At 42.7% G+C, this 25661-nt stretch overlaps 1 protein-coding gene across 1 annotated transcript in view; it reads right to left on the minus strand.

Annotated features, from left to right (window-relative positions):
- CDH17 (cadherin 17) overlaps nucleotides 1-25661 on the minus strand; it is a 202539-nt gene that overhangs the window by 75144 nt on the left and 101734 nt on the right. The window contains exons 11-12 of the mRNA XM_030216653.1: nucleotides 19568-19702; nucleotides 15874-16024 (exon numbers count right to left, since the gene is read on the minus strand). Coding sequence (XP_030072513.1) covers nucleotides 15874-16024; nucleotides 19568-19702 — 286 coding nt within the window. The remainder of the gene's footprint in view (nucleotides 1-15873; nucleotides 16025-19567; nucleotides 19703-25661) is intronic.

Below are 25661 nucleotides of genomic sequence, written 5' to 3' on the forward strand. Positions count from 1 at the left end.
AAGATGCTGTAAACAGGTGATTTACCACAGGAGTCAGCAACCCATGGCAATTTGTCCTGCAAGTTGATGATGACCATGATAAATGAATAATCCTGCTAGCAAGCCATCTTGCAAGCAGCTCTATTTTAGTGGCCCAGGAGCATCGTGTCTAAAAGCTGCAGCCTATTGCTCCCAGACTGCATCTTACAGGGGCCATCAGAGCTTTCCCTCACCCCCCTAAAGTGCCCCCTACCCCCTTATCTTATCTTGAGGGACTTATTACCCCTTAATCCCTTAATAAGGTTTAAAGTAGGGTAACAAAAGAAAGGACCTACCCTTATTTTTGTTGGTTGCCCAGTGGTCATCAGGTGATCCCCAAAGGAGAGCACTTCAAAAAGGCACCCCTAGTGCTAGTCTCATGCTTCTTTCACTAGCATCATGTTTCCAAGACTTGCTAGGGGCACCAGTTTGAATATGGCACCGGACAGGACAGGAGCGACTTGATTGGGGGGTAGGGGGTTTTGTTTGGAAGGGGATTGAGGATGTGATAGGAGGAGGGTGAAGGCTTGGATCTGGAGGTGGGGAATACGATCATGGAGTAGTGGGGGCTTGATCGTGGGGGGGGGGGGAGGGGGGTTGGGGATGTGATTGGGGGTTCCAAAATCAGCACTGTGGCCCCTTTAAGTTATGACTGGGAGTATCGGCCTGTAGCTTTGATGAACAATGCTCCTGGCATGGTAAAATAATCCCAGCTTTTAGTTATGGTTATTTTATCATGATTTTCTGCCCATAATCCCCCAGATTCTATATAGCATGCCTAGAGTTATACACGGTTCTACGCATAAATCTAGGTGAATTCTATAACTATGCATGTAGATTAATTGTTTTAACAAGCTGTTAAGCTTTGTTAACAGCTCTTAACAAGCAATAACGAGCACTAATTGGCAAAAATTAGAATTTACACACATATCTTGCTAAGCATATTCTGAAATAAACTGCACCAAAATTCTAACACACACATGCAAAAATGGGCGTGCTTAGAGGCATGGAAATGGGTGCTTTGTGGGCATTCCAAAGTCTACGTACGTTGTTATAAAATATGGGTGTAAATCTACACGGAGGGATTTACAGCAGCTTTTCATTGGTATAAATAGGCACATATAGATTTAGTTGCATGAACTATGCCTAAGCATATTCTAAATACCGCACATAGATTTACGCGTGGTATTTAGAATACACTTAGGGATAATTGCCTAACACCTGTTAATTTTAGTCACCATATATAGAATCAGACCCAAAATGACTAAGTCACATTCTGGAATTTACATAGTAATGAGCTGCTTATTTTTAATTGTCAAGAATACACCTCATATTTGCAGACTGTTCTACCTGTATGCTTTTCTCTATCGAATAATAGTATAATAGGTCAACAATGCACCTCTATTTTTTTAGGTGGAATCATTTACACCATCCAGAGATGGTGTAAATGCTCACATTTAAATGGGTAAAGAATGTATGTAATCAGTAGCATCTTATAATATGTATGAATAGGGAATGGGGACTTGATATACTGCCTTTCTGTGGTTTTTACAACTATGTTTATCAATAGAAATCAAACAAAATAAAACATGGAAAAGAAAATAAGATGATACCTTTTTTATTGGACATAACTTAATACATTTCTTGATTAGCTTTCGAAGGTTGCCCTTCTTCCTCAGATCGGAAATAAGCAAATGTGCTAGCTGACAGTGTATATAAGTGAAAACATTCAAGCATTACTATGACAGTCTGACAGGGTGGGAGGAGGGGGGTGGGTAGGAAGTATGCATGGGGACATCAAAGCATATCATTGATATTCTAACAGGATGGGTGTGGATAGGTGTGGGGTGGGGTGATCAACAGAGACATACAGCTTTATGGTTTATAATGGGCTAGGAACCCCAGATCCTTGTTAAGTCCTTTCTGTTGGGTGTTAAAATATTCAGTCATTCTGACTTCAAAGGTCTTACGTTCTTGTATGGTTTTAAAGTTACCTTTCAGGATTCTCACTGTGAAGTCACTGGTACAGTGTCCTGGTCCTGTAAAATGTTGACCAACAGGCGTGGGAACCCTGCTGGCACCAGTATTGTTCATATGATGTCTATGTAAATTGAATCTTGTCTTAAGCATCTGGCCTGTTTCTCCAATATAGCATCCTTCGTTACATTTTTTACACTGAATGATATATACCACATTGGAAGATGAGCAAGTGAAAGATCCCTTTATGTTGAATATCTTTCCTTTGTGGATGACTTTGGGGTCCTGTGAAATATTTTGGCATAGTTTGCAACTGGATAAATTACAGGAAAGTGTGCACTTCTGTTCCTTTTCAGTCTGTGATGGAAGTTTACTTCTGATTAGCTTGTGTTTTAAATTGGGTGGCTGTCGGAAGGCCAGTACTGGTGGGGATGGGAATATCTCTTTCAGTAATTCATCCTCCTGGAGTATAGTATAGTGTTCAAAGTGGTTTATATAGTATAAACAGGTACTTGTTTATACCTGGGGCAATGGAGGGTTAAGTGACTTGCCCAGAGTCACAAGGAGCTGCACTGGGAATTGAACACAGTTCTCTAGGATCAAAGTCTGCTGTACTATCCACTAGGCTACTAATTCTAGGCTGCCCTACCCAAACTCCAGGCAAGCATTGACGCATACTTACAGAATAGCACATAGCCAGAAAAAGATAGTTTATGCCCAGGTCACCATACATGTTTATATAACTCGAATACTGTTATTTATGTACATTCTTGCCTCCTAAATCTAGGCAGCTCCTTATAGAATAACATAAAATAACAATAAAATATATATTCCGTTAACACCATGAAGTTCCAAGCAGATTACAATAGTAAAGAAACTAGAACAACTCTAAGAATGACATATAAAAATTATTGTGTTAATTCTAAAACAAACTTACGAAATAAAAAAGTTTTCACTAATTTCCGAAAAGTAAAATAATCGGAAACAAACTATAAATCCCATGATAAGTCCTTCCATATTTTTACGGCTTGATAGACAAAAGAAGCCCTAAATAATATTAGAGATTTCTTCCCTTTAGGTTTGGGAAGGGGAAAAAGCCATATAGGGCCAGATTCTATATATCACCTCTTAAAAAATTGGTGCTGAAATAGAATTTGCCTATTCATATTCTATAAAGTATGCCTTAATTTAGGCGTATTTTATAGAATAAGCCTAAATTTCCACATGGTATATAGAAAACGCCAAGCACTTCTCTGCACGACCAAATTTAGAGCCTTGTTTATTAAGCCACACTAGAGGCGTGCTAACGTTTTTAGTATGCACTAAAAATTAGTGCTCACTAATGCTTGAGATGCCCATAGGGATATATGGGTGTCTCTAGCATTTAGTGTGCACTAATTTTAGCGCACATTAAAAATGCAAGCACACCTTAGTAAACAGGGCCCTTAGTCGCAGGCAGTTACGCCAAGTAAAACTTGGTGTAAATCCCTACACCTAAATTATGCATGGACCGGGTGTATTCTATAACAACGCACATAAATGTTAGAAATGCCCATAACCTGCCCATTCCACGCCCATGGCCACACCTACTTTTCAACTACGCAACACTGAATTTACTCATACCAAATTACAGAATATGCTTAGACAGTTCTGCACGTAAATGCTAATTAATGCCAATTAGTGCTGATAATTGGTTGCTAACACCCAATTATCAATGCTGATTAGCTTGTTATGGAATACGCTTCAATTTCTGCATATAAATCTCTGTGGAATATACAGAATCCCAGGAATAATGCTATATGAAGAACAGAAAAAAACTTTAAAACAATTCTCCCTCTATTAGCAGCCAATGCAATTTCTGATAAAAAGGAGTACTTTTTTTCACTTTGAGGCAAAGAAAAAATTAATATCACAGAAATACCTTCTATAGTTTGTAACTTTTTCAGTAACTTTCTAGAGCATCCCAAGAAAGTCAGATTGCACTAGTCTGCCTGTACCTACAACAGCGCCTGTACCAGTAATCTGAATTGGTCCACCTCAAAATAGTTACAAATGCAACAATTTGCACATTAGAAAAAAAAGATTCCTTTCAGTTGATTTATTTGAGGTTGTAGTCTTATCAAAATATTCCTAAAATGTTAATTGTACAGGCCAATTTATATTCTGTGTTGTTCACAATAATTGAGGAAGGGCCTTGTTGGGTTGACTGACCACTTTCAGAGGCGTATCTGTGTGGGGCCGCGGGGGCCTGGGCCCCCGCAGATTTTGCCCTGGACCCCCCTACCGCCGTCACCTACCTTTGCTGGCGGGGGACACCAACCCCAACCAGCCGAGGTCCGCTTCCTCCTGCCACTGCCTTTAAAAATATTCCTTCGGCTGGCGGACGTCAGACTTCGAAAGGAGCAGCTTTGAACAGCACAGACTCCGGAGGACAAAAAATAACTTTAAAAGACCTCGGCTTAGCTGGAGGAAGCGGACCTCGGCTGGCAGGGGTTGGGGTCTCCCACCAGCAAAGGTAGGTGATGGCGGCAGGGGGGGGGGGGGGTCGGCACTGGCAGTGGTGGCCGGGGGGGGGGATGACGGCGGCGGGGGGGGGGGGGCTATAATTTGCCCCTTACTCTAGCCCTGGCCCCCCTACCACCGCATTTCAGATACGCCCCTGCCACTTACCAACAGAATTACCATCTACATGGGGATAATTTTATATAATTGCCTGGGCTGCACATACATATCAACATGCATGTAGGTCAAACCCACAAATACATTTACGTATTGTTAAAGTATGTGTTATAGGGGCAGATTGATGGCGTTTGAGCAGAGTTGCATTTTTACATACATGTTTTCCATTTTATAAAGTTGGCCTATAAAATTAGTCAGGCTTACATGCTCATATTTTCACCTGCTCTGCATCTTAGTTTCAAGTATATTTTATAAGGGAAAGTATATATTTACTTTCCCTTAAAACAGGGGTCCTCTAGTCCTTGAAATCCACAGCCCAGCCTGGTTTTCAGGATTTCCACAATGAATATGTATGAGATCTATCTGCTTGCAATGGAAGCAGAGAATGCTAATAGATCTTTGAGGACCTTGCGTTTGAACACAGGTGCATTGTCAGTGCCTTAGGCAGCTTCGTAGATGCAAAATATAAAGTAATTACATCTACCTAAGAGTGATGTGCACATGGCCCAATTACTGTTTGTGCAACTTGCAAGAATGAAAGGGAATATGGCTAGTACTGGAAAATATAATTTACTAGTAAAAAAAAGGTCTGTTTCTGACACAAATGAAACGGGCACTAGCAAGGATTTCCTTGGAGTGTGTATGTTGAGAGAGTGTGTGTGAGAGTGACTGTGTGAGAGAGAGAGAGAGAGTGAATGTGCGAGTGTGTGTGTGTGACAGAGAAAGAGTGAGACTGGGTGCGAGTGTGTCTGTGAGAGAGAGAGTATGTGAGAATTAGAGTGTGTGCCATGGGCCCCCCTCCCCCCTTCCCTTCCTCCCTCCCAGTTCCAGGGTCCCCCCTCCCTCTCTCCGAGTTCCAGGGTCGTCCCCCCCTCCCTCTCTCCCTCCCTCCCTCCGAGTTCCAGGGTCATCCTCCCTCCCTCCCTCCCTCCTTCCAAGTTCCAGGGTCATCCGTCTCCTCCCTCCCTCCGAGTTCCAGGGTCGTCGTCCCCTCCCTCCCTCCGAGTTCCAGGGTCATTCCCTCCCTCCGAGTTTCAGGTTCCCCTCCCTCCCTCCCTCTTCCCTCCATCCCAGTTCCGGGATCCCCCCTCCCTCCCCCCTCCCTCCATCCCAGTTCCAGGATCCCTCCTCCCTCCCAGTTCCAGGGTCGTTGTCCCTCCCTTCCTCCCTCCCTTCCAGTTCCAGCACCCCTCCCTCCGAATTTTAGAAGTCATCTTCACTTAACAAGTCGGGGTTATGGTGGCCGTCAGCAGTGGTAAAAGGCGCAGGCTCGGCCCTTCTCTCTCTCTCAGCTCTGGTCCTGCCCTCATTTCCTGTTTCCGCAAGGGTGGGACCAGAGCTGAGAGAGAGAGAAGGGCCGAGCCTGCACGCCTTTTACCGCTGCTGCCGGCCGCCGTAAACCTGACTTGGTAAGCGAAGATGACTTTTAAAATTTGGAGGGAGGGGGCCTGGAACTGGAAGGGAGGGAGGGAGGGACGACGACACCCTCATGCGTGTGATGTCGCGTTCCGTGGCCTGGCAACTCTGCAGTGTTCCCTTCCAGTGATTGGTCACTGCTGTTTGTGATGAACCTGGAAGTACGTGACGTCAATTCAGGAGATGGATACAGCAGGAGCACAAATGCTTCAAGGCTTTACTTTCACGGAGTCAGCTTCAGAACGCTGGAGGTGCTTTTTATTATATAGGATTGGTATAATAAATATGGCAAGTAAAGCAAAAGGAAGGGGATGAGATTTGATAAACCACTTTTCCATGGTTTTTATCAAAGTGGTTTATATATTATGTACAGGTGCTTATTTTGTGCCTGGGGTAATGGAGGATTAAGTTGAAGTTTCTCAAGAGAGGAGCTGCTTTAGTCCAGTAGGTGGAATTGTTTGCACTGCACTACTGGGTGGTATATCAAGCCCCTGACACAGCCTTTTAGGAGGGTGAAACACAGCCGTGTCAGCCTTATGACTGCTTTAAACTTTTCTGGTGAATAAACAATCTACTCCCTATCACTGATTCACCTAACATTAACCACTCTACTCATTGATAGAAACACCTTACCCACACTATATAACCATCAAAGTCTGTTCAGACGCACCATACCTTACCAAACTGACAACCATCATAACAAAGGAAGAACAACAACATACGGATAACCCCAACACAAGGGAATGAAAGACCAAAACAAATCTATACCAATAAAGAAACGACAACTGACAAAAATCCACATAACACAGAATACAGAAGACCCCCACAAAAAAATTCAAGTGGGTTACATTAATGCCAGATCCATAGTAAATAAATTCAAGTGGGTTACATTAATGCCAGATCCATAGTAAATAAAACCACAATAATAACAGATTGGATCACATCAGAAAACCTGGACCTGCTTTTCATCACTGAAACTTGGATCCATGATCAAAAAGACCCGATGATCCTAGACCTTTGCCCCCCCAGGATACAAAATCAAGCATTGGACCAGAAAGGAAAAAAGTGGCGGAGGCATAGCATTAATCCATCAATCACCCTTCACCATTGATACTATTGCAGAGTCCATAACTTCCCAACTCGAAATAGCATCACTTAGAATTCAACACACCACCTTATTTGACCATCTAAACTGCGTCCTGTTTTATAGACCTCCAAGCAACTGGAATGAATGCCAATCACACTTTATGGACTTCATATCAAACACATGCGTAACTAACCCCAATATACTAAATGACTAAAAAGGGAATTGTGAGACTAAAAGATACTGCGAACCGCTATGTGGAAAATGATGAAGAAAAAGCAAATTTGCTAAATAGATACTTTTGTTCTGTTTTCACAGAGGAAAATCCCGGAGAAGGACCGCGATGGACTGGAACTAATACAATTGAGAATGAAGTGGATAGAGCAACGTTCACGGAAGAAAGTGTGTATCAACAACTTGAAAAGCTAAAGGTGGACAAAGCCATGGGACCGGACGGGATCCACCCCAGGATATTGAGGGAACAGAGAGGTTTTGGCGGGTCCTCTTAAAGATTTGTTTAATATATCCTTGCAGACGGGAAAGGTTCCGAGGGATTGGAGAACAGCGGAGGTGGTCCCTCTTCACAAAAGTGGTGATAGGGAAGAAGCTGGAAACTACAGGCCGGTAAGCCTCACTTCGGTTATTGGAAAAGTAATGGAAGCGATGCTGAAGGAAAGGATAGTGAATTTTCTGGAAGCCAATAAGTTGCAAGATCCGAGACAACATGGTTTTACCAAAGGGAAATCGTGCTAAACGAATCTCATTGAGTTCTTTGATTGGGTGACAGGAGAATTGAATCAGGGACGAGCTATGGACGTAATCTACTTAGATTTCAGCAAAGCTTTTGACATGGTTCCCCACAGGAGGCTCTTAAATAAACTGGAGGGGCTGAAGATAGGACCTGAAGTGGTGAACTGGATTAGGAACTGGTTGACGGACAGACGCCAGAGGGTGGTGGTGAATGGAATTTGCTCGGAGGAAGGAAAGGTGAGTAGTGGAGTGCCTCAGGGATCGGTGCTGGGGCCGATTCTGTTCAATATATTTGTGAGTGACATTGCCGAAGGGTTAGAAGGTAAAGTTTGCCTATTTGCGGATGATACTAACATCTGTAACAGAGTGGACACCACGGAGGGAGTGGAAAACATGAAAAAGGATCTGAGGAAGCTAGAAGAATGGTCTAAGGTTTGGCAATTAAAATTCAATGCGAAGAAATGCAAAGTGATGCACTTAGGGAATAGAAATCCACGGGAGACGTATGTGTTAGGCGGGGAGAGTATGATAGGCACGGGTGGAGAGAGGGATCTTGGGGTGATAGTATCTGAGGATTTGAAGGCGATGAAACAGTGTGACAAGGCGGTGGCCGTAGCTAGAAGGTTGTTAGGCTGTATAGAGAGAGGTGTGACCAGCAGAAGAAAGGGGGTGTTGATGCCCCTGTATAAGTCGTTGGTGAGGCCCCACCTGGAGTATTGTGTTCAGTTTTGGAGGCCGCATCTTGTTAAGGATGTAAAAAGAATTGAAGCGGTGCAAAGAAAAGCTACGAGAATGGTATGGGATTTGTGTTACAAGATGTATGAGGAGAGACTTGCTGAACTAAACATGTATACTCTGGAGGAAAGGAGAAACAGGGGTGATATGATACAGACGTTCAAATATTTGAAAGGTATTAATCCGCAAATGAACCTTTTCCGGAGATGGGACGGTGGTAGAACGAGAGGACATGAAATGAAATTGAAGGGGGGCAGACTCAAGAAAAATGTCAGGAACTATTTTTTCACGGAGAGAGTAGTGGATGCTTGGAATGCCCTCCCGCGGGAGGTGGTGGAAATGAAAACGGTAACGGAATTCAAACGTGCGTGGGATAAGCATAAAGGAATCCTGTGCCAAAGGAATGGATCCTCAGAAGCTTAGTCAAGATCGGGAGGCGGGGCTGGTGGTTGGGAGGCGGGGATAGTGCTGGACAGACTTGTACGGTCTGTGCCAGAGCTGGTGGTGGGCAGCGGGACTGGTGGTTGGGAGGCGGGGATAGTGCTGGACAGACTTGTACGGTCTGTGCCAGAGCCGGTGGTTGGGAGGCAGGGCTGGTGGTTGGGAGGTGAGGATAGTGCTGGGCAGACTTATACGGTCTGTGCCAGAGCCGGTGGTTGGGAGGCAGGGCTGGTGGTTGGGAGGCGGGGATAGTGCTGGGCAGACTTATACGGTCTGTGCCCTGAAGAGCACAGGTACAAATCAAAGTAGGGTATACACAAAAAGCAGCAAATATGAGTTATCTTGTTGGGCAGACTGGATGGACCGTGCAGGTCTTTTTCTGCCGTCATCTACTATGTTACTATGTTATACTAGTACTGGGAGACATCAACTTGCACCTAGAAGACCCAAACTCTACCAACGCACGCGGATGCAAGGAATTCCTCCACCTATGGGACCTTAAATTGCCACACACCCAAGCTACCCATATCAAAGGGCATACACTCGACCTTATCTCACACAAGCTGTCCACAGACCAAAACCTAATAATATCAGATATAAAATGGACACACACACCATGGTCAGACCACTACAAACTATACCTATCTCTACTATGGCGGAAAAAGAGCTCACACAACATGCATGAACAAACAACATACGACACAAGAGGCAAAATAGACCCGGAAACATTCTGGCTCCAAATGTACAACAATGATTGGACAGCACAAATGGACTTTACATATTACCTCTCAGGTTGGGACAAAAGATGCAAAAACATATTAGACGAAATAGCACCGTTACATACAAGAACATCACACAGACAAAATTCAATATCATGGTACAATGAAGAACTAAAAAAACTAAAAACACAATCCAGGAAGCTTGAACGAGCATGGAAAAAATTAAAAGATGAACAATCACTCAACGCATGGAAACAAACTCAAAGAAAATACAAATATGCAACAAGACAAGCCAAAAGGTCATATTACAGAATCAAAATAGGACCTGACTACAAAGACACAAAAAAACTATACCAACTCGTGAACAAACTACTAGACACTACCGTGGTCACCACTTCTAACACAAACACCCCATCTGCAGACGCACTTGCCAAATACTTCAATGAAAAAATTGTAAATCTACGCAACACGCTACCTCAGACCACCACCGATTTCGATAATTTCCTTGAGTGTATGGACTGAATCCCCTGTGAATACCCAGTGGACAGACTCTGGACAACCTTCGCTCCCCTTACAACTGAAACAGTTAACCAAGCGGTTAATAGGTTCTCCAAGACTCACTGTAAACTGGATGCCTGCCCCAGTTACCTATTAAAATCCGCTCCCCACTGCTTCATAGTAGACCTCTCATCCCACTTAAATTACAGGTTTCAACATGGTCTCTTCTCAAAGGAAAACGGCAGCATCCTATTTACCCCAATACCAAAAGATACCAAGAAAAAAAACAGATGATATCACCAGCTACCGACCAGTAGCATCGGTTCCACTGGTAGTCAAATTGATGGAAAGCTTAGTAACCAAACAACTTACTGACTACATAAACAAATTCACAATATTACACGAATCACAATCAGGATTCTACTCCAACCACAGTACCGAAACAGTACTAATCACTCTACTAGCCAATTCAAACAACAAATTGCAACAGGTAAAAGCATACTTCTCCTACAATTCGACATGTCTAGTGCATTCGACATAGTAAACCACAATATATTACTAAGCATACTAGAATATTTTGGGATTGGTGGAAGTGTACTTAGCTGGATCAAGGGCTTCCTAACAACTAGAACTTATCGAGTGAAATCAAACTCGAATATCTCATCAGCTTGGAAAACAGACTGTGGAGTACCTCAAGGATCACCAGTCTCACCACTCCTTTTCAACTTAATGATGATCCCACTAGCCAAATCCTTATCCAATCAAGGTCTTAACCCCTTCATATATGCAGATGATGTCACACTATACATCCTGTACAGACAAGACCTAACAGAAATCACCAACGCATGCGTTGGCCCATGAACTCATGGGCCAACGCATTTCAACTAAAACTAAACACAGAAAAAATACACTGTCTAATCCTCTCATCCCAATATAACACGAACATACCCTCCAACATACCCACCCCAGACTACACCCTCCCTATCTCAGATAGCCTAAAAATACTCGGAGTTATAATCGATTGAAATCTCACACTTGAAAGCCAACCGAAAGCCACAACAAAGAAAATGTTCCACACTATATGGAAACTCAGAAGACTGAAACCATTGTTCCTGAGAGAAACATTTCGCAAATTGGTACAATCAATGGTACTAAGCCACCTAGCCTACTGCAATGGAATCTATGCGGGATGCAAAGAACAAATCATAAAGAAACTCCAAACTGCCCAAAACACAGCAGCCAGACTCGTATATGGAAAAACAAGATTTGAAAGTGCAAAACCTCTACGAGAAAAACTACACTGGCTCCCAATCAAAGAACGTATTGCATTCAAAATCTGCGCCCTCGGTCACAAAATCATCAATGCTGAAGCCCCGGGATACATGTCAGACCTCATAGACCTCCCAATCAGAAATACAACAAGATCAACACGAATATACCTAAATCTCCACTACCCAAGCTGCAAAGGTCTCAAATACAAATCAACCTACACATCCGGATTCTCCTATATAAGCACACAACTATGGAACACACTACCAAACGCCGTGAAAACAACATATGACCACATAAACTTCTGGAAACTACTAAAAATTTACCTGTTCAAAAAGGCATACTCGAACAACCCAACTTAAATGCCTCAACTCTGCAACATAACAAAACCAAAACTCAATTGAACATAAATTACCTCTTCCTCCTTATGATTCCTAAATCTGACTGTCATGCACGAACTTTTACTCTACCACAACTTCACTTTGTATTTGTTCATACTGTTATTGGCAATCGCCTCTACGGTACTATGTAAGCCACATTGAGCCTGCAAATAGGTGGGAAAATGTGGGGTACAAGTGTTACAAATAAATTAAATAAATAAATAAATTAATATTTTTATGGAAGAGTTTTTGGCAAGTTGCTTCTTTTTTTATGCCGTGCAGAATTTTGTGAGTTGCCTGCCTACCTGTTTTGTTAGACCTACAGTGGAAGCAGTACATAAAAATCAATCTCATACATATTCATTGTAGAAATCTTGAAAACCCAGCTGGGTTCTGGCCCTTAAGGACTGTGGTTACCCACCCCTGAGCTAAGGTTTAGGGATGTGCATTCTTTAGCATGCATTCAGTTGTTAGCATGACTTTAAAAACTAGTGCATGCAAAATCAATTTAACATGCATTAACCTAACAATGAATGCATATAATTCAATTTGCTCATGTTGAAAGGTTCTAACACATGTTTATACTCCTTATATTAAATATGAAATCATAATATAAGGAGGACAAAAATGTTACAAGTTCAATATTCAAGTTCAGTTTAAAGGCATTTTTAATATTGCTCATCCCACATATACATGGTTTGATATTCCAATGCACCTGCTATCTAGACAAAAGCCACCAACCAGGGCCATCCATTGATTTGCAATGACACTAGCTGTCAGTGGCAGTCATGCGTGATCTCTGGACCCACCCTAATCCTACCTTTACCTGCGCTAAACAGCTGGCATGGGATTTATACAGCACTGTGCAGTGGCATTCCTAGGGGGGGTGGTAGGTGCGGTCCGCCCCGCCCCGGGTGCATGCCGCTGGGTGGGGGTGGGGGTGCCGCGCGTGCCCGTCCTCCGTTGTGCCATGCTTCTTCTCTGCCCCGGAACAGGTTACTTGATGTACCTTGCCCAGCTGGTTACAGACAAAAGGGTACTGAAGCCATTTGCTACTTTACAGCAAGAGTTTTGACTTCCTGTTTCACATTATTTTGGATAGTTACAACTTAAACATTATCTAGCCTCTTTGCAGTGGACTGATCTTACTGAGGATGTTCAGGAAACCTTGTCTGAAACATTTATGCTGGGCTCCCAGCAACTGGTACCTTTAACTTATTATCATTGTTTTTTAAAGCTGCTACACCTGATATGGATTACAATTCATTAGCGAGGAATTGGTCTGGAGCTCTCCCTTGTACGTTATGATCAGACCAACTTAGCGGCTTTGTTTTGAACATTCACATTCGCCCAGAGTCAGTGGTGCTTGGGACCTTCTGTATAAGCTTGCCTTGTGACTTTACATTTCTCCACATAGGGTCTATAATGCTCACCTTGTTGCTCAGGACCTTTGCCTTAAATATGGTCATCCTGCAGTGAATTTGGAACACATATTTTGGTCCTGCCCATGGATTAGCTGGCAGCCCTCCACTCCTATTGGGATTGCTCATTTACTTACAATCCACATATCCTCTTTGGCTGCTATGTAAACATGGACCTGGTGCCTCTGGGCTTTCAATGCTTTCTTCACAAATCCATAATGTATGGTCTTAAGACTATTTTGCAGCATTGATTGGACTCTATGGCTCCTTTCCTACAATCTTGGAGATTGTTGTTATTGGTGGCCCTGAAGATGGAACGACAAGCAGTTCATAATTTTGATTCTGGCCCTGGCCAGTGCTTTCAAGAGACTTGGGAGCATTTTGGATTATCACTGCCTACCCGGGCATGTAGTTGTATACTTAACTTTAAAGTGTCTATTGATTATTTGCCATGTTGAGCTTGCCTTCTTTTGAGTGTGTGAGGGGTTGGGATGGGTTGAGGTTTTGGTTGTTCTTTGTTTGGTGCTCCAAAATAATATTAAGTGCCTTTGTATTCTCACTGTCACATAAACATTGTTTTTAAACACATAAATATTTTCATTTCTACACGTTGTTATTTCGACGGTGTTACAGCTTTGTTATAACTTATTGGCTGATATCCCTGTACTGCCATTCACTGGATAACAATTTTCCATTGTCAACTAGACTGGAATATCTGACTCATGAGGCAGGCGCTTGTCAAGCTGAAATACAGGACTGTGTCAAGTCCATTCAGTCTTCTTGATATTTTGGACTTATCAGCCTTTGCATCTTATATTCCTTTTCTCCATCTATACTTCCTCCTTTGGTGCTCTGATCTCTTCCCACGGTTTTCATTATCACCTTTACGCTGATGACTCCCAGATCTACCTCTCCACACCAGAAATCTCTGCAGAAATCCAGTCCAAGGTATCTGCCTGCCTCTCTGACATTGCTACCTGGATGTCTCACCGCCACCTGAAGCTCAATATGTCCAAAACTGAGCTCCTTATCTTCCCACCTAAACCAACCTCTCCCCTTCCCCCATTCTCTATTTCTGTTGACAACATGCTCATTCTTCATGTCTCATCTGCTCGTAACCTTGGGGTCATCTTTGACTCCTCCCTCTCCTTCTCTGCACATATTCAACAGATTGCTAAAACCTGTCATTTCTTCCTTTATAATCTCGCCAAAATTTGCCCTTTCCTTTCTGAACACACTATCAGAACCCTCATCCACACTCTCATCACCTCTCGCTTAGATTACTGCAACTTGCTTCTCACATGTCTTCCACTCAGCCACCTCTCTCCTCTCCAATCTGTTCAAAATTCTGCTGCACAACTAATATTTCGCCAAAGTCGTTATGCCCATATCAGCCCTCCCCTGAAGTCACTTCACTGGCTCCCTATCCGTTTCCATATAAAATTCAAGCTCCTTTTACTGACTTATAAGTGCATTCACTCTGCAGCCCCTCACTACCTCTCCACCCTCCTCTCTCCCTACACTCCCTCCCAGGAACTCCGTTCACTATGCAAATCTCTCCTAATTGCACCCTTCTCCTCCATCGCTAACTCCAGACTCCGCTCCTTTTGTCTCACCGCACCTTATCCTGGAATGGGCTTCCTGAGGCGTTACGACTAGCTCCATCCCTGGCCGCCTTCAAATCTGGGCTAAAGGCCTACTTGTTTGATGCTGCTTTTGACTCCTAACTTGTCACTTGCTCGTAACCTTTATCTTGTCTTCCTCTCTTCAATAGTCCCTTTCCCTATGTGTCCTTCTGTCTGTTTTACCCGTATCCTTATTGGTCCTGTCTGTCTGTCCTGATTTAGATTGTAAGCTCTTTTGAGCAGGGACTGTCTTTTCTTCATGTTCAATTGTAAAGCGCTGTGTACGACTGGTAGCGCTATAGAAATGATTTATAGTAGTAATAGTAGTTATATATTTTTATTATTATCAATAAATTGTTTTCTCTGGTTGGAATTACATTGGTTTCCCCCAATTGTTTTCCTTTGTCCCACTGTACATATTGCAAACTATACTTGCATTTCCCCATATCCACATATGTATTTTACAAAAGGCTTTACATTCAGCAAACATTTGATAAAATACTTGGGGAATTATTGACATTTCAACCTAGATATACCATTTGTTATCCAGAAACCTTATGCTGAATTTGGCTTCGCATTACATCATTCCATATTTGACATTCTGATGATTGTGAATGAAAAATCAACAGGTTAACAATCACATGTGTATTGATGCCTTGACAATCAGATTAAGTCCATAAATATGTCCCCAGGGAAATTCATGGGTCCTGTATTTGCAGATAGGCTAGAACAAGTTATGCACCAACCAACTCTGGCGTCAAGAAAGCTAAGTACTTTTATAAGCAGTGAATTTATAGAGGGGTTAAGTAAAACAGTAACAATATTTTAACAGTTGTAATACTCTTGTATAGACATACTTACCCATGCCTTCATTTTCCTGGACTTCAAATATAGTTACTGCTTTTTCGCACACAGGTGGGTTATCATTTATGTCTAACACATTAACTTCAATTTTAATAGGATAAGACAGCATTTTTCCAAACGTATCCTTCACAACTGCAAGAAATACATACTAAAACAAGACATTTACAATTAGGAATAGCATGTTATGAGATGAAAATGATTATTTTTCAAATTTATAAAAACTCCCCAAAGATGTCAATATTCTAAGGGGCCATGCTGTGGCAAAAAAAAAAAAATAAATTGTCCTAGCTTGCCTTTGCACAGATTTTTCTCATAGGCTAAGAACATTTTTACTGCATCCATAAAAATGGCATTTTTCTGTTTTTGGTACTAATTAGCACATGAGTGAGTGTGCACTTACCACCACCCATTTTGTAGGCGGTATGGGCTCACATGCTATTTCTGCGCTAAACAGTAAGCACATGGTAATGTAACTGTGCGAACTGATTAGCGCAGGAAGCCCACAGTCTACCCACAGACATGCCCCCTCATAAAAAATTTGAACATAATTTTAGTGCACGGTTAGTGTGTGTACATTTGGCACTTACCACATGACGTCAGAACGTGTCCCGCAGTTTGCCATTTTAAGCTGCATTAGGCACACGTCAGCATCTAACACACAGCTTTAGTAAAAGAGCTCCTTAATGATTTATGCAGTTAATCCTGAAGTTAGGTGCATGAGTCAATGAAGCTGGGAATCTGGGGCCTTTACCACATAACCGAAGCTGGAAATCGAGATGTCTAGCCGTAAGTTATATTTTTAAGAGGAAGCAAGCCAAAAGGTGTTCCAGGGATGAAAGCCAAATGTTATGCAGGTAACATCAATATTCAGTGCTATCCAGTTAATTTTATTCTTTTAGGGGCCGTTTTACAAAGTGGTGGTAAGCTCAATATGGGTTTACCGCACGCTAAATCGGAACGACCGCCGGCCCAATGCAGCCACCGGCAGCAGTTCTGACTGGAGCGTGCACCATTTCTGGTGCTCTGGAAAAATGTATTTTCTCTAGCGCACCGCTAACCTGGTGTTAATTGGGCAGTGCTGCACACTGCCCGGTTACCGCTGGGTTACCACAGAAGCCCTTACCACCAGCTTAGTGGGTGGCAGTAAGTGCTCTCCGCCGCATGGCCACACAGTAAGGGTTATCTTGCCGCGTGGCCAGATTTTTCTGGGGGGGGTTACCTGCTGCAGTAAAAAGAGTCCTGGTACGCAGGAATAATGGTGCCTGCCGCTATCACAGGGCGCTTTTTCTCACAGCTTAGTAAAATTACCCCTTACACAGAATTCATATAAATATCTGTCTTTACTTAAACAAATAAAATAGGACTGTACATTCAGAGTCCTACTTAAATGGATAGACACAATGGGCTAGATTCAGTAAATGATGCTTAAAAATTGGCCCTCAAAGGTGATTGCCCATTATAAAACAACACTGAATGCCAATTTTGGGCACCAGGACTTATGCCTACTGAAACCAGGTGTAATTCCCAGCGCCCAATTTAACAGCATATCATTCCCACCTTAGTAATTCCCTTATCTCTTATTTGTCCTGTTTGTCTGTCCTAATTAGATTGTAAGCTCTTCTCTCCCTGCATTCCTCCCCGGTACTTCCATTCATTAAGTAAATCATTCTTATCTGTACCCTTCTCCTCCACTGCTAACTCCAGACTCCGTTCCTTTTATCTTGCTGCACCATATGCCTGGAATAGACTAACAGAGCCAGTACATCAAGCTCCACCTCTGGCCATCTTCAGATCTAGGCTAAAAGCCCACCTTTTTTATGCTGGTTTTAACTGCTAACCCCTATTCGCTTGTTCAGTTCTCATGTCTGTTTTATCATTCCCATCCTAGTAATTCCCTTATCCCTTATTTGTCCTGTTTGTCTGTGCTGATTAGATTGTAAGCTCTGTCGAGCAGGGACTGTCTCTTCATGTTCAAGTGCACAGCTCTTCGTATGTCTAGTAATGCTATAGAAATGATTAGCAGTAGTAGCTCATTTTAAAGTGCTTAAGGATTGGGGTTATGCAGAATGTATTACTTTTATAAGGCCATTGGTAGAGCAAAGCTAATGTGGCCACTTTTGAACAGTGACATATACACACAAACCAGGACTTGTAGCCACCAACTCAAAGAGAGTGCTTGAAACAGTTCACACCAGTATAATATAATAGAAATTTTTATGTATGTAGAGTACCCTCAGATATTTACCACTATTACTGCAGTCAATAATGCTGCTACAAAGTGGCATAGCACTTCTTTCATCGGGTAACTCTAACAAATTTTTTGACAGGAGCAACATATGCTCATTTTTTCATGCTTCCAAATCACCTCAGTGCTATAAAATCGCTTATCACTTTTAAAAATCAAACCTATAAATGGCAAGTGACCGACTCACCTGCAAATGCGCAGTAGAGACTTCCCTCTCTGTCCCACCCCCGCGTCAAGACGTGATGATGGGGGGAGGGGGGCGGGACAGAGAGGGAAACTGCGCGGAAGGGGAGGGAGGGAACTGCTGACGTCGCTACCGCTCCCCCCCAAGGTAGCCGCTACCGCCCCCCCCCCCCCCCCGGAGTCGCCACCACCCCCCTTCACCCGGCCCGGGCTCTCTCTTCGTTATTCAACTTACAGCAGCGCCGAAACAGCAGCAAGCAGCTCAGCTTCAGCTCCCATCGGCCTTCCTTCCCTGCCTGTGCCCCGCCCTCGCCGACGTGATGTCACACGAGGGCGAGGCACAGGCAGTGAAGGAAGGTCAACGGGAGCTGCTGCTTGCTGCTGTTTTGGCGCTGCTGTAAGTTGAATAACGAAGAGAGGGCCCGGGCCGGGTGAAGGGGGGGCGGGGGCGACTCCGGGGTGGGGGGGCGGTAGCGGCTACCTTGGGGGGGGGAGGGGACATGGGAGGTCTCAGAAGGAGGGGGGGCCTTGGAGCTGGGAGGGCTGGACTGAAGGGGGCCTTCCAGCTGGCTGGGAAGAAGGCACGGGGGGCCTTGGAACTGGGAGGGAGGGCAGGGGGGCCCTTACAGTTGTGAGGGAATGGGGCCCCTTACAGTTGTGAGGGAATGGGGCCCTTACAGTTGTGAGGGAGAGCAGGGGGCCTTGGAACTGGGAGGGAGGGAAGGGGGCCTTGGGAGCTGGGGGGGAGGGCCTGGGGCCTTGGAACTGGGAGGGAGGGAGGGAGGGAGGGCGGGCAGGGGGCCTTGCAGCTGGGAAGGGGGGAGGACTGGAGCCTTGGAGCTGGGAGGGAGGGACAGAGGGGGCCTTGGAGCTGGCAGGGAAGGAGGATGGCAGGGGGCCTTGCAGCTGCAACGGGAGGGGGGCCTTGGGAAAAAAAACATTCCAATACGCGCCCGTTTTAACGGGCTTAACGGCTAGTATATATATATTTGAACAGTAGCAAGCCAGGTCATTTTGTAGACATCAAGCTTTTGAGAGGCATACAAGCATTTTAAAGTGCTTAAGGATTGGGGATATGCAGAATGTATTACTTTTATAAGGCCATTGGTACATTAACCCAATTTGCTAACTGTAGCCCTTTGACTGTATGCCTTGTAGCCTCAGAAATACAGCGTAATATCAGTTGTAACCAAATAAATAAATAATTGCCTGGTGCTTATTTTCAAAAGAGCTTGCATGATAGGATTGATCATATGTGCTTACTTGGTCTTTCTCCTCTCTGTCCAAAGGTCTAGTTACATAAATATTCCCATCCTGATCAATTGAGAAAGGCCACCGCCAGATATTCTTCTCTATTTCCTGTAGCTCATACTTTGCACCAGGTTCATTCCAGGTCACCTGAAGTTCCAGAAATAAGCAACAAGAAAATTTTGAGTTTTGAGCAGACACAACAAAACTAAAGAACGTAATGGACATAACACAACTCTTCCGTCGTACGATTCCCTAGTGTGGCTGTGCCACATGAACTTTCTTACCACAACATCACTTTGTATTTGTTTACACCGGAGTCTGTAACGCCTCTCCGGTACTATGTAAGCCACATTGAGCCTACAAATATATAAATGGGATATAAATGTAACAAATAAATAAAATAAATAAATACATAAATAAATAAATAAATAAATAAATAAATAAAATAATCCAGTAGCATATTGCTACAAATGCTGTCAGTCAAGATGAGAGAGAAAAAAAATCTGCTTTCTCATATCTTGTGGTCAATGTTTACAATTCTTACAAATTTCTTCCTAGTCATATGCGTTTTGAGGTCAAGTTAATTTTTTAGTTCTTTTACTGAGCTGCATTAGGTACTAATGTGCACCTAACGCAGGAAAAAATGGACTTCTGCAGGACGCACTACAGCGTCACATGGCAGTTTTTGAATGTATGTTTGCTAACTGCATGCTAAATAATTTTTTATATTTTTTTGAGGGGGTCGTATCAGGGGCAGAAAGTGGGTGTTCCTGTACTAACAAGGTAGCTTAACTGGTTAGCACAAGGATCACACAGAAGCCCTTAGTTTAAAAATGGCCATGCACTAATGATAACATTAGCACCTATAAAAGCCAATACAGGCCCTGTTTATTAAGCCGCACTAGGGGTTCACTAGTGTTTTTAGTGCACACTAACCGTGTAGGAGCCTATAATATTCCTATGGGCGTCTACACGGTTAGTGCGCGCTAATTTTTAGCAAGTGCATGCATTAGTGCTTACTGCAACTTAGTGAAAAGACCCCTAAATGTTGTGGTTTAAATATATTTGCATGAGTGGGTATTATGCACAGATTAACAATGGTGAGAAGACTATACTGTAGCTTTCCGTAATTTTCTTTTATTCTGCAAATATTTTCAAACATTTCTAAGTCACTGGATTCATTAGGCTTCCTTCCAATATGTTCAAATTTTATCTGTAACCTCAATAATAAATGCATTATTCCAAACTCTCCATCCCCTTTTGTTCAAATAATTCTGAAAGACATCTTTGGATGTGTCCATGTTGTACTGGCTCAGCACACAGCTAATATCTGCTGGCTGGTGCATTAAATTCTTTCATAAGAAATCATTCTAATCAGTCCAACGCACCTCTGTAGAGTTAGTCAGTTTAACATGTTTTGTTTACACAATGCTTTGGCTAGAAGTATTGGGAAAATACCAAAACACTATTTAATCTGGTCCAGACATTAAAAGGCAATCCAAGTATAATATGCTGCCAAGTACCACAGAAATAAGCAAAATAATCCTGTTTTATTGAACTTGATAGCAGTATTGGTCTTAGTCTGTCCTGGTTCTCAGAACACATGGGGATGACGTGAATTTTCCAATGCATAAATCATGTCTCCAGTGCAGCAGAATTTCTTTCATGCTCTGATTCCAGTTCTCTTACTGCACTGAGAACGTTGAAACACTGCTGTCAAAAGAATATGCTATAAGACTGATTTGAGGAGTTAATCTATTGTGACTATTCCATTTTTTGCAAAAATGTTGACGGCCATAGTGACTAAACCACTGCAAGGGCATCCAGATTGGTTTAATTTAATTAATGCAGTGCAATCTGGCTTTAGGAGCCAGCAGAGCACTGAAATTGTGTTGGCTGAGTTGTTATATAAACGTATAGGCCAGTAGTGGATAAGAATGGTGAGGTTATAGTAATACAGTTGGATCTGTCCACTGCATTTATCATTTGCTGTTTATTTATTTTGTATACCACTTGCTTTGTAAACAAACCAAGGCAAGCCACAATTTAAACAAATATTAAGAGCTAGGAAAGGGGGGGGCGGATGACGTCACAAGCCAAGATAGACAGCTGAGCTCTTAACTCTGCGTGCCCTGCTGCAAAACAACTGGATATCCCTGCAATCTTGCCACCCTTGGTGTGTTCAACAGCAAGTTGGAAAAGTGCAACTTACAAGGAAGACTTTTCTGTTAAAATGTCACAGCCGCAACGCACTAATCTTAAGGATTTTGTCTATCAACCTCACCTGACCACCTCAGCATTGGCGGTGACAAGGATGGCATCAGCGAGCAGCTCCTTCAATTCCAATCCACAACTACATACAAACTCCAAGCAACAGCCGGGGGTGAAGACCTTACTGGAGCACTTCTCTGAATTTCATGAGCTCCTTCACGAAATTAAAACTGACATCAAAGCAGTCCAAGAGGAACTTTCTATTCTAGCCTCAGATCTTCGGGGAGAGATTACAGAGTTAGGCCGCAGGGTGGAAGATATTAGAACAAGGCTGGAAGAACACCACAAGGCCATAACAGCGCTGGAATCTTCCTTGACTATACATCAGAAGAATCAACTCTATTTAATGGATAAGGTTGAGGACTGGAGAATAGGAGCTGCCGTTCAACTCTCTGCAGAGTATATCAGCTGAACTGGTTGTCCAGAAAATATCCAGCATGCTCCTTTCGGATGAGGCTGGGGCTGTCCTACCTGATAAAATCAAACTTGATAGAGCGCACTGAGTTGCTAACCACCCAAGAGCAAATCTACCCTGGGACATTATAGCCTGCTTTTCAGATTACAAAACTAAGGAAGCTATACTAGGGAAGGCTTGTTCCTGAGCCCAGATTACCTGGGAAACATACACTATAGAGGTGTAACAAGATTTGCAACTCTGACTTTATGTCACAAAAATGAACTAAAGCCTCTCACCAAATACCTGTGGAAAAAGGAACTCAAGTTTTACATGGAAGGAAAACTTCATGTGCTTAAAACATTACAGGAGGTGCAACAATTGTTCCTGGATCTTACACCAGTACATCCAGAATGCGCCTCAGGTAAAGAAGCACGGGTGGGAGGTTTAGGATCCCGCTCTGCTTGCCCTAAATAGCAGGGTCACACGTGGCAAGGAAAGGCTTACCCAGCAAGCATTGGGGTCACAGCTTCCATCTGAACAGGGCATCTGAGGGTCTCCCAGAGGATGCCTGTACTTTACCTTTCCCCTGTCTTGTTAGATGGGTCTTGCTACCCCCATGGTTTGTGCAAAGGGGCCACTGGAGGCCTCTTACTCTATGATAATAGAATAAGTTTCTACTTCCATGTTGTTCATATTGCTTATCCAATTTTATAATTATAAATATTTTTTTGAATGGTTGGGATAACTAGTGAAAGCAAATCAGCAGTTTTATTTGAGGGCTATGTGTGTGTGCTGTTCATTCTCCCCCTCATGTGCATGTTTAAATGGGCATGCATTTGTGTCTTAATTGATAGTACTTTGGAAGGGGGGGGGGCAGGGGGATGGGTTGGTGGGAGGAAAGGTTGGAGAGGGAGGGGAGTTATTTGTGCTCCTATCTGTGATACGGTTATGGGGGGGGGCTCTTTTTATTATTGTTTTCTATATTTGGTTGGGAAGCTTGGCTGTACTGGCATGAATGTCTCTTAATGTTAAGGGCTTAAACACTCCATATAAATGTCATCTCTTGTTTAAGGAAGTGACGTGCTTCGAGGTAGATATACATTTTATCCAGGAAGCACAGTTACTAATAAAAAACAAGCATTTACTCAAAGGTACATCTAGGTATACAGAAGTGCATCTTGCCTCCAACCACTTTTGTCCCAAAACTGCAGAGGTTGGTATATTGTTAGGGAAGACATACCACTGGCTATTCGCAAAAAGGTCTTAGATAAAGAGGGTAGATAAATTTTGCTGATATTAGAAGTTATTGAGTTTACTGTCCTTGGACTTTATGCTCCTAATCAAAATCAGGGGACTTTCTTTACCCACCTCTCAGATATATTAACTAAACATGTGGAAGGTGCATTACTTATTGGGGTGCTCCAGATTGGATATGTGGCTGGGGGACTCCTCGATACGTAAATACACACATGCAGTTGATATACACCCCAAAACATGGTTCGATCATGCTCCCATTACAATTAATTTAGTTGTGGAACGCAGACAGAAATTCCCTCTACCCTGGCGCCTAAATGATGCCCTTTTGGATGACCCAGTCAAGGTCCAAAATCTAGAAAAAGAACTCCTAGACTTTTTGCAGTTTAATGATACCCCTCATATGACACCTCTGACTATTGGAATGTTTAAAAGCAGTTATGGAAGGGAAGCTTATCTCCTTACAGGCCAATATCCATAAAGATACTCATCAGAAAGAGCAAGCATTTAGAGACGAGATTAGCTCTTTACAATGTCTTTGTAAAGGAGGTAGGGGTTCTCGAGGACATTATAAGGCGCTCCATAAGGCCAGATTAGGGCTTTATGAATTGGAACTTCATATCATAAATGAACAATTGAAATGCTATAATCAGGAATATTTTGAATTTAATAATAAGGCCCATATCTGACCTCTTAGCAGAGACATTACCAGAGGGATCTGACACTGCAGAGAGACTATCTAAATGTACAGACTGTGGGAAACCCTTCAGTCAAAAGGGAGAACTACAAGAACAACAGAAAACATGTATAAAAGAGTTACATTTTACATGCTTTAAATATGAGAGAGATTTCAATATGAGGAAAGAGCTAATGCAGCCCCTGGAAAATAATCAAGAAACTGGAATATGTAAAAGTTTAGAATATGGGAAACGCTATATCAATAAAGCAAACATTACAGAATATCAGAAAAACACCGATGAAAGAATATGTTCATGTCCTGGTTATGACAGTAGCTTCAACCAGGAAAAGCTCCACAAGAAATGCAAAATTTCACCCAAGAGAGAGACTAGCTTCAAGTATGGAGTGTAAGAAAAGTTTCAGTTGCAGGAAATTATTCACAGAACATTAAAAAAATTGCATATGAGTCTAGACTCAATCTCTTCTAAATATGAAAAATTCTTGTGTCAGAAGGGAAAACTATCAAAATACCAGAAAATTCAGAAAGATGAGAGACACATCCTTGTTCTGTCTTTGGGAGCAGCATCCATCGAAAATGAAAATTGTCAGTGCAGCATAGAATCCCTTCAGGGATGAAACCATTTACATTCACTGAATGTAGGAAAAGCTTTACTCATAAATCACAGCTAACAAAGCACCAGAGAATCCACACAGGAGTGAGACCATGCACATATGCTGAGTGTGCTAAAAGCTTCTATCAGAAGATAATCCTCACTATTCACAAGATGAAGCATACAGGATTAAAACCATTAGCATGTACTGAGTGTGGTAAAGGCTTCTATTTTAAGCACCAGAAGGGCAGTGAACATGGACATGCTAATGAACTCTCCAGGAAGGAAGAGCCAGAACTGCCCTGACACTGGACTGTCGAGACCCGACCAATGGATGGAAAAGGCTGCAGTCCAGGGTCTCTTTTAAAGAGGGGAGGTGTGATGAAACAGTGGGTTTCTGAGCCTATGAACTGTATTGTTTTACTGATTCATGTATTTCTCCTGGTGCTTTGCTAATATGTGTTTCTCCTGGTTGGCCAGCAGATGGCGATTGTCTTTTTTTTTAAAAAGCTATATCAGAAGTGACAGTTTTTTCTTTTTCCCACCTAACTGTGAGGTAATTTGTCAGTCTCAGTTTGGAAGTAGAGGGAGAAAGACCTCTCTACTGAGGCCCTGTAATCAGTTATATTCTGTAACATGAACAGCTATTTTTCCTGTACTTCCTAGGCACTATTCAGGTAGTGATAAAATGTTTAGATAGTTATATCATTAATCCTATTTCAGTTACCTGTTATTGTGTGCTGTTTTTCCCATCTGTTTTATAGTTCACTATTCAATATTTTTATGACAATAAACCTTTTTTAGTTTATTGCCTCTGCTTGTCTGGACTGACTAAAAATCCTGGTGGTATATGGTTTTGGTCTATGGGTGCTTTCTGCGAACTGTGGGACCCCTG

Source organism: Microcaecilia unicolor, chromosome 1 (assembly GCF_901765095.1).
Source record: "Microcaecilia unicolor chromosome 1, aMicUni1.1, whole genome shotgun sequence".
In the NCBI taxonomy this organism is placed as follows: Eukaryota; Metazoa; Chordata; class Amphibia; order Gymnophiona; family Siphonopidae; genus Microcaecilia; species Microcaecilia unicolor.